Here is a 24574-nt window from a genome sequence, read left to right as displayed (position 1 = left end):
TCTAATGGTGTCCTCATGTACGGTGACTGGCGGCCATATTCTTATAGTCTCCCAGTCACAGAACAGAGGGGGCGGGGCCACAGGGGCTTTAGCTGCCATTTTGTCATAGACATGCCGGAGCCAGCCAGGTAGAGGCAACTAGAGGCAAGTGTCCGGCAACAGCAGGTAACGGTGTCCTACTATACAGGGGGAGCTGCCTGTGGTGTCCTGTTAGTATTATACAGGGGGAGCAGCCTGTGGTGTCCTGTTAATATTATTATTATACGGGGGGAGCAGCCTGTGGTGTCCTGTTATTTTTATTATACAGGGGGAGCAGCCTATGGTGTCCTGTTAATATTATACAGGGGGAGCAGCCTGTGGTGTCCTGTTGTTGTTGTTGTTATTATTATTATTATTATTATACAGAGGGAGCAGCCTGTGGTGTCCTGTTTTTATTTCTATACTGTGGGAGCAGCCTGTGGTATCCTGTTATAATTGTACAGGAGGAGCAGCCTGTGGTGTCCTGTAATTATTATTATACAGGGGAGCAGACTGTGGTGTCCTGTTATTATTATACAGGGGGAGCAGCCTGTGGTGTCCTGTTATTGTACAGGAGGAGCAACCTGTGGTGTCCTGTTAATAATAATTGGGAGCAGCCTGTGGTGTCCTGTTATTATTATACAGGGGGCGGAGCCTGTGGTGTCCTGATAATATTATTATACAGGGGGCGGAGCCTGTGGTGTCCTGTTACTATTATACAGGGGGAGCAGCCTTTGGTGTCCTGATAATATTATTATACAGGGGGCGGAGCCTGTGGTGTCCTGTTATTATTATTATACAGGGTGAGCAGCCTGTGGTATCCTATTATTATTATACAGGGGGAGCAGCCTGTGGCATCCTGTTACTATTATACAGGGGGAGCAGCCTGTTGTGTCCTGTAATTATTATTATACAGGGGAGCAGACTGTGGTGTCCTGTTATTATTATACAAGGGGAGCAGCCTGTGGTGTCCTGTTATTGTACAGGAGGAGCAGCCTGTGGTGTCCTGTTATTATAAATATACAGGGGGAGCAGCTTGTGGTGTCCTGTTGTTATACAGGGGGAGCAGCCTGTGGTGTCCTGTAATTATTATTATACAGGGGAGCAGACTGTGGTGTCCTGTTATTATTATACAGGGGGAGGAGCCTGTGGTGTCCTGTTATTGTACAGGAGGAGCAACCTGTGGTGTCCTGTTAATAATAATTGGGAGCAGCCTGTAGTGTCCTGTTATTATTATACAGGGGGCGGAGCCTGTGGTGTCCTGTTACTATTATACAGGGGGAGCAGCCTGTGGTGTCCTGATAATATTATTATACAGGGGGCGGAGCCTGTGGTGTCCTGTTACTATTATACAGGGGGAGCAGCCTGTGGTGTCCTGATAATATTATTATACAGGAGGAGCAGCCTGTGGTGTCCTGTTATTATTATACAGGGGGAGCAGCCTGTTGTGTCCTGTAATTATTATTATACAGGGGAGCAGACTGTGGTGTCCTGTTATTATTATACAAGGGGAGCAGCCTGTGGTGTCCTGTTATTGTACAGGAGGAGCAGCCTGTGGTGTCCTGTTATTATAAATATACAGGGGGAGCAGCTTGTGGTGTCCTGTTGTTATACAGGGGGAGCAGCCTGTGGTGTCCTGTTAGTAATAATTGGGAGCAGCCTGTAGTGTCCTGTTATTATTATACAGGGGGCGGAGCCTGTGGTGTCCTGTTACTATTATACAGGGGGAGCAGCCTGTGGTGTCCTGATAATATTATTATCCAGGAGGAGCAGCCTGTGGTGTCCTGTTATTATTATACAGGGGGAGCAGCCTGTTGTGTCCTGTTGTTATTATTGTACAGGAGGAGCAGCCTGTGGTGTCCTGTTATTATTATTGTACAGGAGGAGCAGCCTGTGGTGTCCTGTTATTATTATTATACAAGGGGAGCAGCCTGTGGTGTCCTGTTATTATTATACAGGGGGAGCAGCCTGTGGTGTCCTATTGTTGTTATTATTATAATATAGGGGGAGCAGTCTGTGGTGTCCTGATATTATTATACAGGGGGAGCAGCCTGTGGTGTCCTGTTGTTATTATTATTATACAGGGGGAGCAGCCTGTGGTGTCCTGTTATTATTATACAGGGGGAGCAGCCTGTGGTGTCCTATTAATATTATTATACAGGGGGAGCAGCCTGTGGTGTCCTGTTATTAGTATTAAACAGGGGGAGGTACCTGTGATGTCCTTTAATTATTATACAGGGGAGCAGCCTGTTGTGTCCTGTTGTTATTATTATACAGGGGGAGCAGCCTGTGGTGTCCTGTTATGATTATACAGAGGGAGCAGTCTGTGGTGTCCTGTTATTATTATACAGGGGGAGCAGCCTGTGTTGTCCTCTTATTATTATACAGGGCGAGTGTCCTGTTATTATTGTACAGAGGGAGTGACACGTGGTTTCCTGTTATAGCAGCAGCTGCAGAGTAATAATAACAGTAATGAGAGGTCAGGGAATAACACATAATAGGTATAACATGTATGTACTGTATATACCATATGATACATAACAGGAGCTGGGGAAGGATATAAGGCGGCACTCCCTGAGCTGTAACTAGTAAGGTATAATTAGCGCCAGTATCCATCCAGAGGTCAGTATTACACCCACATTAGCAATAAGACAAGTCAGCAGCCTCCTAAGGGCGACCGTGATGCCCTAATTATAAGCAACCGTCAGGGGAAATTGTGGTTGTGCTGTCAGGTGTTATTATATAATAGGAGTGAGGTAAGAGTATATAATAATAACATTATATTTATTATAGACAATAAAACAAACCAATCCACTTAAAAGTATAATGTCATTCTCTCAGGTGTATATCTTTATGCTACAAGAAAATATAGTTAAACTCTCTTCAGTTACCGGCGACAATGGCAGTTTTTTTCGACATCGCTGAAATCGGACAATTTTCGCTAAAAGAAACGGCAAAAATGGCTGATTTTACCCAAATAACAGGCGATAACGGCAAACAGGTGAAAATGGCGAAAAAAAATGGAAAAAAGTTTTCTCCATCCGAGATCTGGATGAAAAAAAATGCTAAATCTCTATTTTTTACTTTAATTGTGGGGATTTCTTTCAGAAACCTTTGGACACCCCCCCCCCCTAATGAGAAATGAACCCCAAAATGTTGTAGGTTGCAAACGTTGGTAAAAAAACAGCCGCACAAAATTTGGGTGAAAAAAAGCAAACTTTGAAAATGATAGAAATCTTTTTTTCCCCAGGAAATTACTGTACGTTAAAACGGGCGCAAGTATATTTTTGTGTTGTAAATACGCAATTTTAACAACCTTTAAAAAACCGCCTTCTATAACCAAATGTGATGTTTAAAACATCCGAAAAATCAGACCCGATACGTTAAAACCATTTTCAGTGATTTTTTTTTTTATTCACCCAAGATCTGCGCGGTGGTTTTTACCAAAGTACGAAACTTACTAAAACATTTGGGGTAATTTATGATTAGAGGATGTGTCCAAAGGGTCTGTGATCTCTGTGCCAGGTACATGACATATTATATCCCCTTCTACCAATGATCTTATTACTGACCATGTATTATCCCTGACTCAGCTATCGCACAGTAACTCTCTTGTCTCTCGGGCTAGTAATGATTATAGTCAGAGGAATGTGGCTTTTATACCTTGTGTCACTATGTACAAACGTATTACTACAATCCTAATACTCTGTTACAGGAGCTCTCTGCACAGTTACTGGGTGTGTAACTATATTTCCTTATAACATAGAGATCTACACCTGAGAGACTGACATTATACATCTAAGTGCATTGGTTTGTTTTATGTGTTATTGTCTATAATAAATGTAATGTGTTATTATTATATACTCTTACCTCACTCCTATTATATAATAACACCTGACAGCACAACCACAATTTCCCCTGACTCCCTGAGCTGAGACTGTCTGTCAGGACGTCCTGTTATCCTGAGCAATAGAGAGTCTCTCAGAGACAGCCAGTGGCTGTGACAGTCCCCAGATCCTCAGAGTGTCACTGATTATCCCCCAGGACATGTCTCACCCCACCCTACGCTGCACACACACGGCCGGCAGGCTGGTCACACATGTAACATACATCTGAGGTGCGGTCATTTGTCATTTCATCATTTGTGCAGAGTGACTGATGGGATTCTGTATTGTGTAACCCTTTGTGTGTCCCCTGGGCTGCCTGCTGTCCTATCCCTGTGTTACTAACCTCTTCTGTTCCCTTCCCCCTCCCCTGTGTTACTGACACCTCTGTACAGCTGTTACACCCCCTGTTGTGTGCTCTGTATTCCTACGTTACTTCCCCTCTCCCCATATCTGCACCCCTTCTGCTCTCCTGTGTACTCTCCCCTCACACCCCTGTTACCTGTATGACCTCAGTATAGTCACAGATTCAGTTTCTGGAATAAATGTAAAACAAAACATCCCTAATTAATGTGTTTGTTTGCGTGAAATTGCACCAAATCTGTGTCTGGGAGGAATAAGACCCCCGGCCAGGAGAGGAGCATTGGTGTAACCTTATACAGTACAGCGCTCTGTGATGGCCTCTGAGGCGCCTTATGGGGATGGGTCATAAGAGCCTCTGACAGATACTGACCAGGGCTCTATGGATAAGGGGAAACTTACTGGTCACTCAGTGTTATACTGGGCATCCACTATAGAATTTTCTGTTAGATATCTGTCCAATCTGACTGGTTGGAATGAAAACCTGGTATAGTATGGGAGTAAATGACAATCGTCCATTTGCTCAAAAACACTGGAAAATAGCCAAAAATGGTTGTTCAGACAAATTGGTTAAAACACACAAATTTAACGAATTTGGACAATATTTTTTGTCCTTTTTTCAATGTTTAAAACCATATGATCGACTGTCATTTGCTCCCATACATTACCAACCAGCCAGATTGGACAGATATCTCACAGAAAATTGTGTATTGGATGCCCAGTATTACATATCTGATTGTGTTCTCTGTGATGTGTATTATATGTGTTATATTTATTCCTTGACAGTCCTGCTGTGAGGAACCAGAGTCTTTATTATACGTCACACGTTCTGTATTCTCACTGATTCACTGAGGATGGACAAGGACGGAAGTCATAAGACTGAGAGGATCTTACATCTCACCCTGGAGATCATCTACCTGCTGACTGGGGAGGTGAGACGGTCTGGGAGTGTCACAGTGATATCACTTATATCTATAGTAATAATACAGGGACATGACTGGGGAGGTGAGAGGATCTGGGAGTGTCACAGTGACATCACTTATATCTATAGTAATAATACAGGGACATGACTGGGGAGGTGAGGGGATCTGGGAGTGTCACAGTGACATCACTTATATCTATAGTAATAATACAGGGACATGACTGGGGAGGTGAGGGGATCTGGGAGTGTCACAGTGACATCACTTATATCTATAGTAATAATACAGGGACATGACTGGGGAGGTGAGGGGATCTGGGAGTGTCACAGTGACATCACTTATATCTATAGTAATAATACAGGGACATGACTGGGGAGGTGAGAGGATCTGGGAGTGTCACAGTGACATCACTTATATCTATAGTAATAATACAGGGACATGACTGGGGAGGTGAGAGGATCTGGGAGTGTCACAGTGACATCACTTATATCTATAGTAATAATACAGGGACATGACTGGGGAGGTGAGAGGATCTGGGAGTGTCACAGTGATATCACTTATATCTATAGTAATAATACAGGGACATGACTGGGGAGGTGAGGGGATCTGGGAGTGTCACAGTGACATCACATATCTATAGTAATAATACAGGGACATGACTGGGGAGGTGAGGAGATCTGGGAGTGTCACAATGACATCACTTATATCTATAGTAATAATACAGGGACATGACTGGGGAGGTGAGGGGATCTGGGAGTGTCACAGTGATATCACTTATATACATAGTAATAATACAGGGAAATGACTGGGGAGGTGAGGGGATCTGGGAGTGTCACAGTGATATCACTTATATCTATAGTAATAATTTAAGGACATGACTGGGGAGGTGAGAGGATCTGGGAGTGTCACAGTGACATAACATATCTATAGTAATAATACAGGGACATGACTGGGGAGGTGAGGAGATATGGGAGTTCTACAGTGACATCACTTATATCTATAGTAATAATACAGGGACATTACCGGGGAGGTGAGAGGGTCTGGGTGTGTCACAGTGACATCACTTATATTTATAGTAATAAAACGGACATGACTTGGGAGGTGAGGGGATCTAGGAGTGTCACAGTGACATCACATATGTCTATAGTAATAACCGAGCAGCAGGGAGCCGGTCTCAGATATAGTATCAGTCCCACAGTCCTCACTGGAGTTGGGATTTATTACATTGTTTGCAGTATGTAATTTTGTTTCTGTCACTGACACACAGATGTCCAAGCTGCAGGAGATACTATACACTTGACATTTTCCTATATATAGGAGTTTATTACAAGATATGCTTTTGTAAAATAGTCTTTTTATATATTATGCAAAATGAACACCTAAATAAACAGCCTCATCTAGGTGGAGTTTAATTGACCTTTTTATTATTGATGTCTCCCCAATACACAGGATTACACAGTAGTGAAGAAGACATCCGGTGAGTTTGAGACACCCAGCAGCCATCCCCGTGTGTCAGGAGGACTGAGCAGGACCCAGAGCCCCATCACGGTGCCTCCACCTCACTCACTGATACAGCAGAGACACAATGACCAGAAGATCCAGGAACTCGCCAACAATATCATTCAGCTGTTAGCTGGAGAGGTGACTGCTGGGAATGGGACGTTATACAGTAACACCAGGGGGTGTGTCATTGTGTGTGTCAGGTTCCTCTAAGGTGTCAGGATGTCACTGTCTATGTCTCAATGCAGGAGGGGGTTGTATATAGAGGAACACAGGGGATTGTACAGGGACGTGATGATGGAGAATCACCAGCCCCTCACATCACTGGGTAAGAGGAGACTGTCATTTATATTACAGGGGAGAGCATGTATGGGGGCCACATCACGTGATAATTACATATATACAATATATTCAGTCACAGTGTGTCAGTAACCGAAATACCCCAGAGAGATGTCCCCGTCCTCTTCATTCACAGGATAGTACAGAGGAGAATCACAGGACCCCACAGGAGCATCAGGTAGATGGGATTTAGGGTTCCACAGTGACTGTCACTATATGATCTGTACAGAAGCTGTGTGTCTTATACACTGATATTATACTGTGTAATCTCAAGTAATGACATCAGACATTATGCAATTTTTTATTCTCTGATTTAATTAGGGTGAAGATCTGACTAATATTAAGATAAATTATATGGACGGAGAAGAAGAGATGTATGTGACTGACTACAAGGCAGAAGATACAAAGGTAGAAGAAGAGAAGTATGTGACTGATAAAAAGGCAGAAGATACAGAGGGAGGAGAAGAGACGTATGTGACTGATAACAAGGCAGAAGATATAGAGGGAGGAGAAGAGACGTATGTGACTGATATGAAGGCAGAAGATGTAGAGGGAGAAGAAGAGACATATGTGACTGATATGAAGGTAGAAGATGTAGAGGTAGAAGAAGAGACATATGTGACTGATATGAAGGTAGAAGATATAGAGGGAGAAGAGACGTATGTGACTGATATGAAGGCAGAAGATACGGAGGGAGAAGAAGAGACGTATGTGACTGATATGAAGGCAGAAGATATAGAGGGAGAAGAAGAGATGTATGTGACTGTTATGAAGGCAGAAGATATAGAGGGAGAAGAGACACATGTAACTGATATGAAGGCAGAAGATATAGAGGGAGAAGAAGAGACATATGTGAGGGGTGATCAGCAGTGTAAGGAGGAGGACATTTTTACAGATATCAACACAGGTAAGTAATAAACACTTATTACAGAAAAAAGTCACATTCTCTTTCTGCACCATAATATAGTGTTCGGTTTGATTTTAACCAGTGTATTATATGTGTGGAGTTTGTATGTTCTCCCAGTTTTATGTGGACTTCCTTCCACAATCCAAATATATACTGGTATGTTAATTGACTTCTGACACAATGCACCTGTGTGTTCAGGTATTTGGATAGTAAACTCCTATGAGGATGGAACTTGGGAATGACTACATATCTTGCATACATCACTATGATTAGCTGATTATAAATACAAAAAATAATTCAGTCAGTAAAATCATCTTCTTCTACATCCTCCTCAGCCCCTATTATACTCCTGCTCTCCCCCTCACATCATGTCACTGTGTGTTACCAGCCCAGAGATCTGATCAGTCTCCTCCCCACACTCTCTGGTGTATATCATACATCAGGAGCCATCAGCCCCTATTATACTCCTGCTCTCCCTCTCACATCATGTTACTGTGTGTTACCAGCTCAGAGATCTGACCAGTCTCCTCCCCACACTCTCTGGTGTATCTCATATATCAGGAGCCATAAGCCCCTATTATACTCCTGCTCTTCCCCTCACATCATGTCACTGTGTGTTACCAGCCCAAAGATCTGACCAGTCTCCTCTCCACACTCTCAGGTGTATCTCATACATCAGGAGCCATCAGCCCCTATTATACTCCTGCTCTCCCCCTCACATCATGTCACTGTGTGTTACCAGCCCAGAGATCTGACCAGTCTCCTCCCCACACTCTCTGGTGTATCTCATACATCAGGAGCCATCAGCCCCTATTATACTCCTGCTCTCCCCCTCACATCATGTCACTGTGTGTTACCAGCCCAGAGATCTGACCAGTCTCCTCCCCACACGCTCTGGTGTTTCTCATATATCAGGAGCCATCAGTCCCTATTATACTCATGCTCCCCCCTCACATCATGTCACTGTGTGTTACCAGCCCAGAGATCTGTCCAGTCTCCTCCCCACACTCTCTGGTGTATTTCATACATCAGTAGAAGGGATGTCGGCATGATCCTACCTGTGTTCAGGGCCGTAAAGAGCTGCGCCAAATCCCAGGGTGGGGGGCAATGACTAATCAGTTGAGGTGTGGCCAACAAAAAAAAAAAAAGGAAAAATATTAATTTTGTAGTGGTGCGCTGTGAGCCCCTCCGCTCTGTGAAAAGCCAGGGGGAGGCGCGATCACCCCCCCCCCCTTCCCCCCTACAGGCACAAGAGGCTGCTGCAACATGTGCTGGGCTGGTGTAAGGTAAGAGGGAGGGGAGCCCGGCCACACCAGCAAGCCTGGGTCTGGGTAATTAGTACCCGGTCCCACCCCTCTGCGCCCATACCTGTGTTCTACCACATGTGAGATTATCTTCTTGAATAATAATACCATACTAGTTCATTCTTTATATGTGTATACTAATACTGCAATAGTAAAGCAGAATAAGATGTGATTCCCCTTTCCCTAAGATCATACTACACACATGACTTTATATTGCATTCTTGTGTAGCAGAGTGGGTCAACAGTAATGTGTCTGTGTGATGCTCTTACAAAATGTGCACCAACCCTCCACTATATTAGAGGGACCATCATCTAAAATTAGAGACTAGTGTAAAACACCAGCAATAAGGTCAAAATGGCTGCAAACGGATATCCTGAGTCCTAAGACTCCACCTTAATAGAGGTGCCATCTTCTAGAGATGGAGGTCTTAGGACTCAGGCTATACATTTTATTACATAGTATTTACACTGGTTTCTATTTTTAGATGAAGGTCACAGTGTAGAAGAACTTAGGCCTGTTATTATTGTATATAACCCTGAGGAAGTCCTACGGACCACACTGGTGGTTAGGACGAAACGCGTTGTACAGACTGATGGAGAGTGTCGGTGTCTATTATGTTCAATGTTTTTGGAAAGATTTTTCAAATAAGTGAATGATATATTTTAATCATATTACGTTTGGATTTATCTTGTTTTTCCAGTTATTTTGGGTGCACTAGAGTGAATATTTTCACCATTCTTGTCAGATGATCATATGACATGTTTATTTTAGGAACGGGACCACGTGGTTATGGCACATTTCCCTCTGGATGTATTGGTGATTTTATCTAGACAATATTGCACAAATACAGTGCATCCGGAAAGTATTCACAGCGCTTCACTTTTTCCACATTTTGTTATGTTACAGCCTTACTCCAAAATGGAATAAATTAATTTTTGTCTTCAAATTCTACACACAATACCCCATAATGACAACGTGTAAAAAATTTTTTTGCGATTTTTTGCAAATGTAATAAAAAAAAAAAAAAACGAAGAAATCACATGTACATAAGTATTCACAGCCTTTGCTCAATACTTTGTTGATGCACCTTTGGCAGCTATTACAGCCACAAGTCTTTTTGAATATGATGCCACAGGCTTGGCACACCTATCTTTGGGCAGTTTCGCCCATTCCTCTTTACAGCACCTCTCAAGCTGCATCAGGTTGGATGGGAAGCGTTGGTGCACAGCCATTTTCAGATCTGTGAGGCTTGGTCTTTTTGGAACATTGCATGACAACTGCAGATGGTTTAAGAAGGCGCTTATTAATTATCTTGGAAGAGCAAAGCTTGATTTGTAGCACATTTGCAGTATGGGTCTGGTGCATGCACAGATTCCCAACCCTTGGGAATTTGCAATCAGGCTCAAAGTACCTGATCGGGTTGTGCTATATATGCTGTGCAACCCATGTGCCCCATGACCGTATGCTCGGTCTTGACCATAGAGGAGGATGATCCTCCGGCTTCTATATCCAAGCAGAATTACTGCTACCATTTTTCCTTTTTCTGATCAACTAGTGGATTATTTGGAGGTAGCATGGAAAACTCCCGGAAAGCGTTCCAGACACAAAGACGCCTGGCTCACGCATATCCATTTGCTGGGGAGTATTTTGCCACATGGGAATCTCCATCTGTGGTGGATTCGCATGTCACGCGCTTGGTCAAGAGCGTGACTTTGCCTATGCCTTCCATATCTTCCTTAAAGGACACTACAGGTAAGAGGGTGGAAAGTTGCCTGAAGTTTATTTATTCCCTGTTGGGTGCGGTGGCCAGGTCGGTTATGGCTATCTGCTGGGTAGCCAGAGCTATGGAGTCCTGGGTAGACTCCCTAGAGGAGTCCCTGTCTTCAGACGCTAATAGCGACCATGTGACTCTGGTGGGCAATCTCCGTGATTCAGCCGCATATATTAATGAGGTTGATTTGGATGTTACTTTCCTATCCTCAAGGGGGTCGGCGGCCGCAATTTGCGGCTCACCGTACTTTGTGGCTCTGCATACCTTATAATGGTAAAGTTCAGTTCGACGGCATGCCTGCTTTCTGCGTCCATGCCTGCCGGGTCACGAACTGTGTCCTTTCGGCCCTTTAGGGCCCAAGGTAAGGTTTAAAAGAGTCAGTCAGACTGGCAAGCCCAAGAAACAGGCTTGGAGCGCAAGGTGTCCGGCTGCCAAGCCCGACGACTAGTCCTCACGAGGACAAAGCCTTGCAGGCCCAGAAAGCAGTACATTCCTGGCTACAGGCAGGAGTCATTGTACCTGTCCCAATGTTGCAAAGGTGACAGGGATATTATTCAAACCTTTTTCTGGTGCTCATAGCACCTATCCTCAATCTCAAGTCCCTGAACAAATTCTTCGGGGTACCTCGATTCAGGATGGAAACCCTACGCTCCATGATACTGGCGATGGAACTGGGGGATTTATGGCATCCCTAGATGTCCAGGATACATACCTGCATATCCTAATTGCATCTTCGCACCAGCGGTTTCTCAGACTAGCTATATGGCAACAACATTCCAGTTTCGGGCTCTACCTTTTGGCCTCTCAACGGCCCCTCAGGTGTTTACCAAGAGTATAGTGGTAATTGCATTCCATCTGAGACTACAAGGGATCCGCTTATTACCTTACCTGGACGATCTCTTGCTGCTGGCAGTATCTCCAGAGGTACTTCTCCACCAACGGCAGCTTACCATCTCGGTGCTCCAGTCGCACGGGTGGCTGATTAATTGGAAGTAGTCCTCATTGAATCCGTCTCAGAGAATGCTCCATGTGGGTGCCCTCTTGGATTCACGACAGCAACGGATCTTTCTGACACCAGACAAGATCTCTGTTTTGCAGATGCAAATGTCTCCAGGGTAGCAAGGTGTTCATTCACCCAGCAATGCAACTACTGGGATCCATGGTATCGAGCTTCGTCATGGTGGAGTATGCCCAGTTTAAGTCGCAACCTCTGCAACTGTTAATCCTCTGTAGGTGGGATGGATTACCTCAGCGGATAAAAGCACAGACAATAGAATGCTCTCTCCGAAGGTCCGGTTGTCTCTGACTTGGTAGCTACAGATGAGGCATCTCGCGCCCTTTTTGGATCTCGGACTGGACTCTATTGACGATACCATTCTTCGGGGTTGGGGCGTGGTGACAGTCCACACACATTTCAGGGTCGGTGGGCTGCAGAGGAGTCTGTCCTGCCAATATATATTGGAATTACGGGCAGTCTTCCGAGCCTTGTTGCAAGCCGGAATCATACTTCAGGGGAAATCTGTGCATGTACAGTCGGACAACACCACGACAGTGGCTTACATCAACCACCAAGGAGGAACTCAAAGTCACAGAAGTCTCCCACATTCTGACATGGGCGGAAGGCCATCTTCCAGCCATGACTGCAATGTTAATGTTCATTCCTGGAGTCCTCAATTGGGAAGCGGACTTCCTCAGCTGTCATGACATGCATCCCGGGGAATGGTCTCTTCACCAAGAGGTGTTTCTACTCCTAGTGGAAAGGTGGGGCCTTCCAGACGTGGTCTTCATGGCCTTCCGACACGATCACAAACTGCCAGTGTACGGGTCCAGACCAGGCGCTCTCCTGGTAGACGCTCTGTCAGTCAAGTGGACCTTCCAGTTTGTGTACCTCTTTCCTTTGGTGTCCCTTCTTTCTCGAGTACTTCGAAAGTTCAAGCTGGAATGTGGCACAATCCTGCTGTTGGCCCAGACGGCACTGGTATTCAGATTTTCAGAGTCTCTCTGTTGATGTTACCTCAACATCTGGACCTGTTGTCTCAGGATCCTTGTTTTTACCCGGACCTGGGTTGTCTGTCTTTGACGGCGTGGCTCTTGAGCCATCTCTACTAAGGTCGAAAGGTTTTTCCAGCTCTGCAGTTAACACCATGCTCAGAGCTTGGAAACCGGCTTCTACAGGTTTTACCACAGGGTGTGGCATACCTACTTTAAATGGTGTCACCTTAGAGGGTCGATCCCCAGGTGTTTCGGATATCCAGGGTTCTGGCTTTCCTATAGATGGGCTTAGATCAGGGTTTTCGACTCGCCTCCTTAAAGGTACATGTCTCTGCACTGTCAGTGTGATTTCTATGTAGGATTGCTACGCTTCCTGATATTCGCACCTTTAGGCAGGGTGTCCTTCGCATTCAGCCTCCCTTTGTCCCTCCAGTGGCTCCTTGGGATTTGGCTGTGGTCCTTGGGGCTCTCCAAGGACCTCCATTTGAACTTCTGGGCTCAGTGGACTTCAAGTGGCTTGCAGCGAAGACTGTGTTTCTTCTGGCTGTTGCTTCGACCAGAAGAGTGTCAGATTTGGGGGTTCTCTTCTGTCGCCCTCCTTTTCTAATTTTTCACTGGGACGGCAGAACTTCGGACTCGCCCTGGTTTCCTTCCTAAGGTGGTGTCTAGTTTCCACATTAATTAGGATATTATAGTACCGGCCTTTAACTCACCAGACCTTTCAGCAGGTGAGGCCTCATTGGATGTGGTACGGGCTCTACGGATTTACGTGGACCCTACCAGTTCCCTTCGGAAGTTGGACTCTTTGTTTGTCCTCTACGGTTTCCACAAGAAGGGTTGGCCTGCCAATAAGCAAACTTTGGCAAGGTGGATTCGCATGGCGATCTCTGAGGCTTACACTCTGGAAGGCATTCCAGTGCCGCCCTCTGTTTCTGCTCACTATAGAGGGTCTGTGAGTCCTTCATGGGCAGCTCGCCGTGGCGCCTCGGGTGTTCAGCTTTGCAAGGCGGCTACGTGGTCCTCTGTTCATATTTTTCTATGGTATTATGCTTTTGATACCTTCGCCTCTCAGGATGCTTCCTTTGGGCGGTGGATTCTCCTTTTTGCACAGAAGCGTCCCCACCCTTAAAGTGACTGCTTTGGGACATCCCCAAGGTATCCCTGTGGATCCCTAAGGACCCTGAAGTAGAAAAGAAGAGATATGGTAAGAACTTACCTTTGTTATGTCTCTTTCTATGAGATGCTTAGGGTCCACAGGGCGCCCGCCCTGACGCACCTGTGCTTCAGCTGGGCTTCGCTCTGGTCACCAGTTTCAGTCTACTTCTGTGTGAGAATGTGATTCTTGAGTTCTACTTTCTTATTTTCTCCTCCTCTGGCCTTTGGCTTACTACTAAACTGAGGATCTTCTGGCTGGGAGGCGGGGTATACAGTGGAAGCCAGGTGCATCCTGGGAAGAAAAAATTATCTGCGTGGTGCCCGGATGCCTCTGCCATTACTATACACCAAGGTATCCCTGTGGACCCTAAGGACCTCGTAGAAAGAGAGATAACAAAGGTAAGTTCTTACCATATATCTTCTTTTTATTTTACTTTACTGTAATGGGGCCTATCCACTAGGCAACCTGAAAGACTGAACGACTAGCGTTCAGACCTTCAGGTCGCTGAGGTGCAGTGCCCGCACTGAACGATGTTCACTGAATGTCATTCAGTGCAGAGACTGACCTCTTATCTCTGAACATGCGGAACCTGACGATCGTCATCAGGTTGACGGGCATGTTCAGTAGATAGTCGGGGTCGGCAAGGACCCAGAGTGCACGCGCATCGCTGGTCCTTCCTGGCTATCCATTACACAACTTTCTGTTCAATGCGACCAAAAACTCCTGGTTTTGGTTGGATCGTGCAAAAAGTTGTGTAGGGGATAGGCCCCTAAACAGAGCAAGCAGTACTAGACAGTCTTGTGGATATCTGTGCTGCTGCTCCATCACCCCTCTGCGGCACCGCAACTCGGCGGGGCATCGAACGTGACCTGGTTAGCGTGGCTCCTCTGTCCCCAGTCTCGCCGCCGGTCTCTGGAGACAGACCAGAGGCGCCGATGCGGACACAGGTCCGTCCGGGACTCCAATAGACCACAAGGGCATACATTACTGGCGCATAGAGTCCAGGGACCGGTGGATAATGTCAGCACAGGGGCTGACATTAACCACCGGTTCTCCTTTCCTCTTGCCTGGACCTGCCTTGTTCTGTCTTGATGAGATGTTTAGTGAAACTGACCTGCAACGTTCTTATGAACAGAAAAGGATTGGCGTGCTGCGCTGGAGATGAGCATCTCAGTTAGGGAAATAGATTAGGTTATGTGTACAGCATCAAAGGCTGGACTGAGCGCTAGCGTCAATGTATGTTAATAAAATAATTAGGTAAACATAAGCACAAAATTCAGCATCAACAGTATATATGGTTAAAAAGTGGGTATTATGGCCACTATGTGTATATTGTTAATGTTTATAGCCTTTTAGGGCTTTATGGGTGCGGTGATAGGAGGTCCAGTGTCCGCTTTTCAGAGGGTTCTTCACCCTGTTGGGGTTGAGGGTATCCCTATCCCTACCTCCCCCTACCTGAGGTCGGCATTCCTCCTTTCCCTGCAGTCACCGATATGTGGCTGGGACCCGGTCGTATAGTCGCGGCACTTTGTGATGTCAGATGCCGGGTTACTCTTCACGAGAGTCTCGCTTCCTCCAGCTAGTATTCTCTCGCACTGTCCACGGTTAAACCAGCGCATTTCACATTCGTTGGGATGCTTTTTCAAGGATATTTGCTGTCATTTTTTTAAGTCTTTGAATAGGAAAACTTTATTTAGAATTGGGAATGACTGGAACCTGAAGTGCCCTGTTATAGCAGCAACCTCATGTTCCTATAAGCCATATTTAAAAACAATATACTGCTGTGCTTTATTTTGACAAAATAAAATATAAATCAAAGGATAAATACAAAATAGGCGATAAAAGAAGAGAATGAGAGATCACTGAAGTTAAAATGTTATGTGTTGTGAACGTGTTTGCAATTGTGTTAAAATTATGTTAAAAAGGCTTTGAGTTCAATGTCTATATTGAGACCATTAGACTCCGACATTAGTAACTGGTATATCCATTTCCTTTCATTCTTCTTGAGAGTTAACCAGATCTTCTTCTCTCCAGTGGGGTATATCTTTCTGCATACCAACAAATTTTTGCCCTTTTGGGGCTCTGTTTTCAGTCCTTTTTGTATATTACACAGATGTTCGGATATTCTTTTTATTTTTGTCTGGCCAACATATTGGGTGCCACGTGGGCATTCCAATAAGTATATATCTCCCTCAGTGTCACAAGACATACAGTTCTTGATTTTAAATTCTTTTTTTGTGATACTTGATTGGAAAATTTGAGCTGGTTTCGTGGTTGATGTTTGTTTTTTACAGCCTGGCAGAAGTAGGCTCCTTTCTTGTTTTATGGGGGTTTTTTTTGCCCTAATGTGGGGAAGAAGCTTTGTGTTAGACATTGTTTTGAATTTCTTGCTTTCTGTACACGATTTTTGATTGTGTTGGTGAACTTTTTTTTCAGTTCTTCATCCAATAATAAGACATCCAATGGTTATTCAGGATTTTCTCAATTTCTTTATGGTTCCCGTTGTATTGTGTGATTAAAATGGATTGTGTTTCTGTTTGTTGTTGGTTTTTGAGTTGTAGTTAATTATTTTCTTCTAGTTTTGAGATCTTGTCTATTTGCTCTTGTAATGCTGTTTCTTTGTAGCCCTTTTGGATAAAATTTTTCTTCATTTCTCTGGTTTGTTCCATGAAGATATTGTCTTCTGTACAGTTTCGTCTTAAGCGTCGGAATTGTCCTCCTGGCATATTTACCCATTGTCTATGATTACTGTTGTACGCCAACATATTGTTTCCATTCACTTGATATGGGGTCTTGTTTGGATAGTTTTTTCTTTTATGTAAATTTCAAGATCCAGAAATACCACCGGTGGTTGTGAACTCCAGATTTAGATAATTACTGTTCATGTAAATGAGAAATTCCTACAGTTCTTCATGGGACCCATAGATAGTCTACATACCTCTGCCAATTCACAATTTTATCTATGTAGATGATGCAATGATACCAGCATCTATGCGTTTTATTGTATTTCATGGGGCTTATATAAGCTAGAAGTTTTTATAGTCTTGAATCATTTTTTTAATATATATTTTCTGTCTTTGTATATTAATATTAAATTGATATTATTCATTTGCAAACAACATGGGTGCTTCTTGATTTCTCACTGCCCTACCATATGCATGATACTCGGTAATGCCGGCACACCCACGCTTGCCTCCGGTACTGCGCCGCATGCCCACCAATTACCTTTCCCAGTCAGGAAAGGAATAAATATATAGCATCTATGGCAGCACTCAAGACGACTTGTAAAATAGATATACTGTATATATAGAGTAACAGAAGCACTAGTAAAGTACTAAGTGGCAAATATATTTCTCCGTTTCTGACCCTATGTATTTTAAACTCTCAGGAAATGTCTGTTTATGCTTGATGAGAGTTTTGGGCTTTAAGGAAAGGTGGATAATGGGTCCTGTGGGTGTGGATGTGAGAGTGAAGGGAGGGCTCCATCCACAAGAACAGTTCATCTTTTCTGGAGTGAGAGCAGGCTAATTAGTGCCTGCAGCTGTGAGAGGCTCATATAAGCTGTGTCAGGGTTTGGCTCATGTATTACTTGTAAGTAATGTGCATATGCCTATGTTTGTGGTGAGGGAAATAGGCCCTACCACTTTGAGAGAGGGATTCTGTTTAGTGGCCAGACGGGCTAGGATTTATTTTTATATTTTCCATTTTATACTGCACAACAGAAACTGAGGCTAGCTTGCACGAAAACCCTGGACTGGTGTGCTGTTTCCTGACTGTGTATTTGGAGGTTCCAACTACCCGAGGAGTGGGACCTTCTTTCCCCAATCTTATTACAATAGATAGGGCTATATAGCTAGACAAAATTATATAAATGTACATATTTTATATATAATCTACAGTGTATGTATGTGTATATATATATACAGTCGGGTCCATAAATATTGGGACATTGACAGAATTTTCATATTTTGTCCTCTATTCACCACCACAATGGCTTTGAAATGAAACAAACAAGATGTACTTTAACTGCAGACTTTCAGTTTTAATTTGAGAGTAATTACATCCAAATCAGGTGAACGGTGGAGGAATTACAACGGTTTCTATATGTGCGTCCCACTTTTTAAGGGGCCAAAAGTAATGGGACAAACTAAACAATCCTAAATCTAACTTCCACTTTTTAATACTTTGTTGCAAATCCTTTGCAGTCAATTACAGCCTGAAGTCTGGAACGCATAGACATCACCAGACGTTGGGTTTCATCCCTGGTGATGCTCTGCCAGGCCTCTACTGCAAATGTCTTCAGTTCCTGCTTGTTCTTGGGGCATTTTCCCTTCAGTTTTGTCTTCATCAAGTGAAATGCATGCTCAATCGGATTCAGGTCAGGGGATTGACTTGGCCATTGCATAACATTCCACTTTTTAGCCTTAAAAAACTCTTTGGTTTCTTTTGCAGTATGCTTCGGGTCATTGTCCATCTGCACTGCAGAGCACAGTCCAATGAGTTCTGAAGCATTTGACTGAATATGAGCATATAATATTGCCCGAAACACTTCAGAATTCATTCTGCTGCTTTTGTCTGCAGTCACATCATCAATAAATACAAGGGAACCAGTTCCATTGGCAGCCATACATGCCCACGCCATGACACTACCACCACCATGCTTCACTGATGAGGTGGTATGTTTTGGATCATGAGCAGTTCCTTTCCTTCTCTTCCCATCACTCTGGTACAAGATGATCTTTGTCTCATCTGTCAATAGGATGTTGTTCCAGAACTGTAATGGCTTTTTTAGATGTTGTTTGGCAAACTCTAATCTGGTCTTCCTGTTTTTGTGGCTCACCAATGCTTTGCATCTTGTCGTGAACCCTCTATATTCACTCTTGTGAAGTCTTCTCTTGATTGTTGACTTTGACACATATACATCTACCTCCTGGAAAGTGTTCTTGATTTGGCCAACTGTTGTGAAGGTGTTTTTCTTCACCAGGGAAATAATTATTTTTTCATCCACCACAGTTGTTTTCCATGGTCTTCCGGGTCTTTTGGTGTTGCTGAGCTCTCCAGTGCGTTCTTTCTTTTTAAGAATGTTCCGAACAGTTGATTTGGCCACACCTAATGTTTTTGCTATCTCTCTGATGGGTTTGTTTTGATTTTTCAGCCTAATGATGGCTTGCTTCACTGATAGTGACAGCTCTGGATCTCATATTGAGAGTTGACAGCAGCTGATTCCAAATGCAAATGTCACACCTAGAATCAACTCCAGACCTTTTACCTGCTTAATTGATAATGAAATAACGAGGGAATAGCCCACACCTGTCCATGAAATAGCTTTTGAGTTGATAGTCCCATTACTTTTGGCCCCTTAAAAAATGGGAGGCACATATTGAAACTGTTGTAATTCCTACACCGTTCACCCGATTTGGATGTAATTACCCTCAAATTAAATCTGAAAGTCTGCAGTTAAAGCACATCTTGTTTGTTTCATTTCAAAGCCATTGTGGTGGTGAATAGAGGCCAAAATCTGAAAATTCTGTCAATGTCCCAATATTTATGGACCTGACTGTATATATATCTTTATCAGCAGTTTTCTGTTTTGTTTTCTCTTTTTGTGGAACTATCACTATTCTTCATTGGAACTAGCAGCTATTTTTTTCCATATACATTAATATACAATTTTTCTATTTAATTAATATATAGGATATATTGCATCCTTAATCAATTAGTATTTACACATTTTTATATTTATTTCTGTCTTATTTTTTCTTGTGTCAAAGGAAATGACGGCCTCATAAAGAAGTATGGCCAAAATGCTGAGGTGAGGGATTGACCTTTCACCCTTTGCCTATAACTTGGGAACTGGGTGAAAGTTCCCTTGGGCATTATCTAGGGCTGGCCGGCTCCTGGGCTAGTAAAAAGAACCTAGAGTAGTAGCGGTCTGCTCTATTTAGTAAGGCTTGTTTCTTTTCTTCTCCTATATTATGTTTATGAGTGTGAAAGGTAGAAGCCCAAAGTGTTCCGCATGATGTTGTACTAAGCACAAACCTATGGGAATAGGGGTGAGATTAATATTAATTAATGATGCCTTTGCTGTGGGATACTTGGATAACTATTTGATTTCTACCAGGTGGACCGAATACAAGGAAGACCTCGGAGGGACATCTTGTTTGGTGTCCAGATTTTAAATTAGAAGATAACCTCACACAAAGATCTCCAGAAGAAAATGACATAACCCTAAATATACATCCATCACTTCTTAGTGCAGATATATCATCTGATCCCTCTATTCTTGAGGAATGTACTTCTGGTAACTCATATATTGCTGCACATAGTACAGATCATAGCGGTGATACAGTCACTTCTGAGTGTGGGAAATGTTTTACACCCAAATCAGCTCTTGTTAGTCATCAGATAAGTCACACAGGTGTGAAACTATTTCCATGTTCTGAGTGTGGGAAATGTTTTACAAAGAAATCAACTCTTGTTACACATGTGAGAAGTCACACAGGTGAGAAGCCATTTCCATGTTCTGAGTGTGGGAAATGTTTTACACATAAATCAGCTCTTGTTACACATCAGAGATGTCACACAGGTGAGAAACCATTTCCATGTTCTGAGTGTGGGAAATATTTTACACAGAAATCCTATCTTGTTATACATCAGAGATGTCACACAGGTGAGAAACCATTTCCATGTTCTGAATGTGGGAAATATTTTACACAGAAATCCTATCTTGTTACACATCAGAGATGTCACACAGGTGAGAAACCATTTCCATGCTCTGAGTGTGGGAAAAATTTTACACAGAAATCAGATCTTGTTATACATCAGAGATGTCACACAGGTGAGAAACCATTTCAGTGTTCTGAGTGTAGGAAATGTTTTACAAGGACATCATATCTTGTTAGACACCAGAGAAGTCACACAGGTGAGAAACCATATCAATGCTCTGAATGTGGGAAATGTTTTACACAGAAATTACCTCTTGTTAGACATCAGATAAGTCATAAAAATGAGAGGCCATTTCCATGTTCTGAATAGAGATGGACATCAGAGCTTGGTGTCGATTGATTGCCAAGCTTCTGACATCAAATAGCTACTAGCTATCGCATCATTACCATTGGTGGTTAAACCTTGCATAGAAAAAAAACAGCTGCAATAGGCACAGAAGTTGAGCTGCAGACCCCACTTTTGTGTGTCCTCGGCTTAATTCATACACTCTACGGATGGGTATCGTAGGCAGCAGCAGATAGCTGGCAACTGTCGCAAAACCCTCTTTTCAATGGAAAAGAGTACTTCAAACGGATCATGAACATTGATGGTTGGTAACTATTTGTTTCTGATATCCAACCCTAGTTCTGAGTGTGGGAAGTGTTTTATACAGAAACCACCTCTTGTTACACATCAGGGAATTCATAGAGATGAGAAACCAGTTACATGCTCTGAGTGGGGGAAATGTTACCCTAGTAATTAGTGTGGTTATAGAGTGGTGTTACAGCTCATCATTCTGCCACTGCTGGGTGACACAGACCTAGGTTGCAGCACTAGTGTGGTTATATTTTTATAGCTCATTGTTCTACCACTGCTGATTGACATACAGACCTAGGTCGCAGCACTAGTGTGCGGTTATAGTGTTGTGATACAGCTCATCATTGTACCACTGCTGAGTGACATACACTTAGGTCGCAGCACTAGTGTGTGGTTATAGTGTTACAGCTCATCATTCTACCACTGCTGAGTGATATACAGACCTAGGTCGCAGCACTAGTGTGTGGTTATAGTGTTACAGCTCATCATTCTACCACTACTGAGTGACATACAGACCTAGGTCACAGCACTAGTGTGTGGTTATAGTGTTACAGCTCATCATTCTACCACTGCTGAGTGACATACAGACCTAGGTCGCAGCACTAGTGTGTGGTTATAGTGTTACAGCTCATCATTCTACCACTGCTGGGTGACATACAGACCTAGGTCGCAGCACTAGTGTGTGGTTATAGTGTTACTGCTCATCATTCTACCACTGCTGAGTGATATACAGACCTAGGTTGCTGCACTAGTGTGTGGTTATAGTGTTACAGCTGATCATTCTACCACTGCTGAGTGATATACAGACCTAGGACGCAGCACTAGTGTGTGGTTATAGTGTTACTACTCATCATTCTACCACTGCTGGGTGACATACAGACCTAGGTCGCAGCACTAGTGTGTGGTTATAGTGTTACTACTCATCATTCTACCACTGCTGGGTGACATACAGACCTAGGTCGCAGCACTAGTGTGTGGTTATAGTGTTACAGCTCATCATTCTACCACTGCTGGGTGACATACAGACCTAGGACACAGCACTAGTGTGTGGTTATAGTGTTACAGCTCATTCTACCACTGCTGAGTGACATACAGACCTAGGTCACAGCACTAGTGTGTGGTTATAGTGTTACAGCTCATCATTCTACCACTGCTGAGTGACATACAGACCTAGGACACAGCACTAGTGTGTGGTTATAGTGTTACAGCTCATCATTCTACCACTGCTGAGTGACATACAGACCTAGGTCGCAGCACTAGTGTGTGGTTATAGTGTTACAGCTCATTCTACCACTGCTGGGTGACATACAGACCTAGGTCGCAGCACTAGTGTGTGGTTATAGTGTTACTGCTCATCATTCTACCACTGCTGAGTGATATACAGACCTAGGGCACAGCACTAGTGTGTGGTTATAGTGTTACTGCTCATCATTCTACCACTGCTGAGTGATATACAGACCTAGGACACAGCACTAGTGTGTGGTTACAGATCATCATTCTACCACTGCTGAGTGACATACAGACCTAGGACCCAGCACTAGTGTGTGGTTATAGTATTACAGCTCATCATTCTACCACTGCTTAGTGAATCATCATTCTACCACTGCTGAGTGACATACATACTTAGGTCGCAGCACTAGTGTGTGGTGTTACAGCTCATCATTCTACCACTGCTGAGTGACATACAGACTTAGGTCGCAGCACTAGTGTGTGGTTATAGTGTTACAGCTCATCATTCTACCACTGCTTAGTGACATACAGACCTAGGACACAGCACTAGTGTGTGGTTATAGTGTTACAGCTCATCATCCTACCACTGCTGGGTGACATACAGACCTAGGACACAGCACTAGTGTGTGGTTATAGTGTTACAGCTCATCATTCTACCACTGCTGAGTGACATACAGACCTAGGACACAGCACTAGTGTGTGATTATAGTGTTACAGCTCATCATCCTACCACTGCTGAGTGACATACAGACCTAGGTCGCAGCACTAGTGTGTGGTTATAGTGTTACAGCTCATCATTCTACCACTGCTGGGTGACATACAGACCTAGGGCACAGCACTAGTGTGTGGTTATAGTGTTACAGCTCATCATTCTACCACTGCTGGGTGACATACAGACTTAGGTCGCAGCACTAGTGTGTGGTTATAGTGTTACAGCTCATCATTCTACCACTGCTGAGTGACATACAGACCTAGGACACAGCACTAGTGTGTGATTATAGTGTTACAGCTCATCATCCTACCACTGCTGAGTGACATACAGACCTAGGTCGCAGCACTAGTGTGTGGTTATAGTGTTACAGCTCATCATTCTACCACTGCTGGGTGACATACAGACCTAGGGCACAGCACTAGTGTGTGGTTATAGTGTTACAGCTCATTCTACCACTGCTGGGTGACATACAGACCTAGGTCACAGCACTAGTGTGTGGTTATAGTGTTACATCTCATCATTCTACCACTACTGGGTGACATACAGACCTAGGACACAGCACTAGTGTGTGGTTATAGTGTTACAGCTCATCATTCTACCACTGCTGAGTGACATACAGACCTAGGTCGCAGCACTAGTATGTGGTTATAGTGTTACAGCTCATCATTCTACCACTGCTGGGTGACATACAGACCTAGGACACAGCACTAGTGTGTGGTTATAGTATTACAGCTCATCATTCTACCACTGCTTAGTGAATCATCATCTACCAATGCTGGGTGACATACAGACCTAGGACACAGCACTAGTGTGTGGTTATAGTGTTACAGCTCATCATTCTACCTCTGCTTAGTGAATCATCATCTACCAATGCTGGGTGACATACAGACCTAGGTAGCAGCACTAGGGGGACTATTCATTGTCTTACATGGGCAGCTGCATGCTTACATTATTCAGTGAGCACAAGCTTATCACCATTTCTGTACAAGGTGAGATTGTGCGATTGCACAAACAATATTCTTACTGAATTTGACCTTGTAACACTCTGGTTTAGTAACACGTATTGTACAAGGTGGTACAGTGTCAGGGTGACAGTGACATTGGTTTGTCTCGCAGTTGCTTTCTGTAGTGATATCTGTTAGATATTTAGTGTTTATCAATTTTTATTGCATATTATA

The 24574-nt window shown here is 43.7% G+C and overlaps 2 protein-coding genes across 2 annotated transcripts in view; one reads left to right on the top strand and one right to left on the bottom strand.

Annotated features, from left to right (window-relative positions):
• Positions 1-24574, bottom strand: part of LOC148502622 (uncharacterized) — a 158271-nt gene that overhangs the window by 9883 nt on the left and 123814 nt on the right. The gene's annotated exons all lie outside the window — the stretch shown is intronic.
• LOC148502625 (uncharacterized) lies at positions 120-22317 on the top strand. The gene is made up of 5 exons (XM_088449584.1): positions 120-165; positions 5049-5194; positions 6632-6823; positions 7343-7928; positions 20274-22317. Exons 2-5 carry the CDS (start codon positions 5117-5119, stop codon positions 21185-21187), a joined length of 1770 nt encoding a protein of 589 aa, XP_088305710.1. The 5' UTR covers positions 120-165; positions 5049-5116; the 3' UTR covers positions 21188-22317.

Source organism: Taudactylus pleione, unplaced genomic scaffold (assembly GCF_031769625.1).
Source record: "Taudactylus pleione unplaced genomic scaffold, aTauple2 ptg000488l, whole genome shotgun sequence".
NCBI lineage: Eukaryota > Metazoa > Chordata > Amphibia > Anura > Myobatrachidae > Taudactylus > Taudactylus pleione.
Note: the sequence above shows the minus strand (reverse complement) of the source record. Positions and strands in the feature narration are given on the sequence as shown.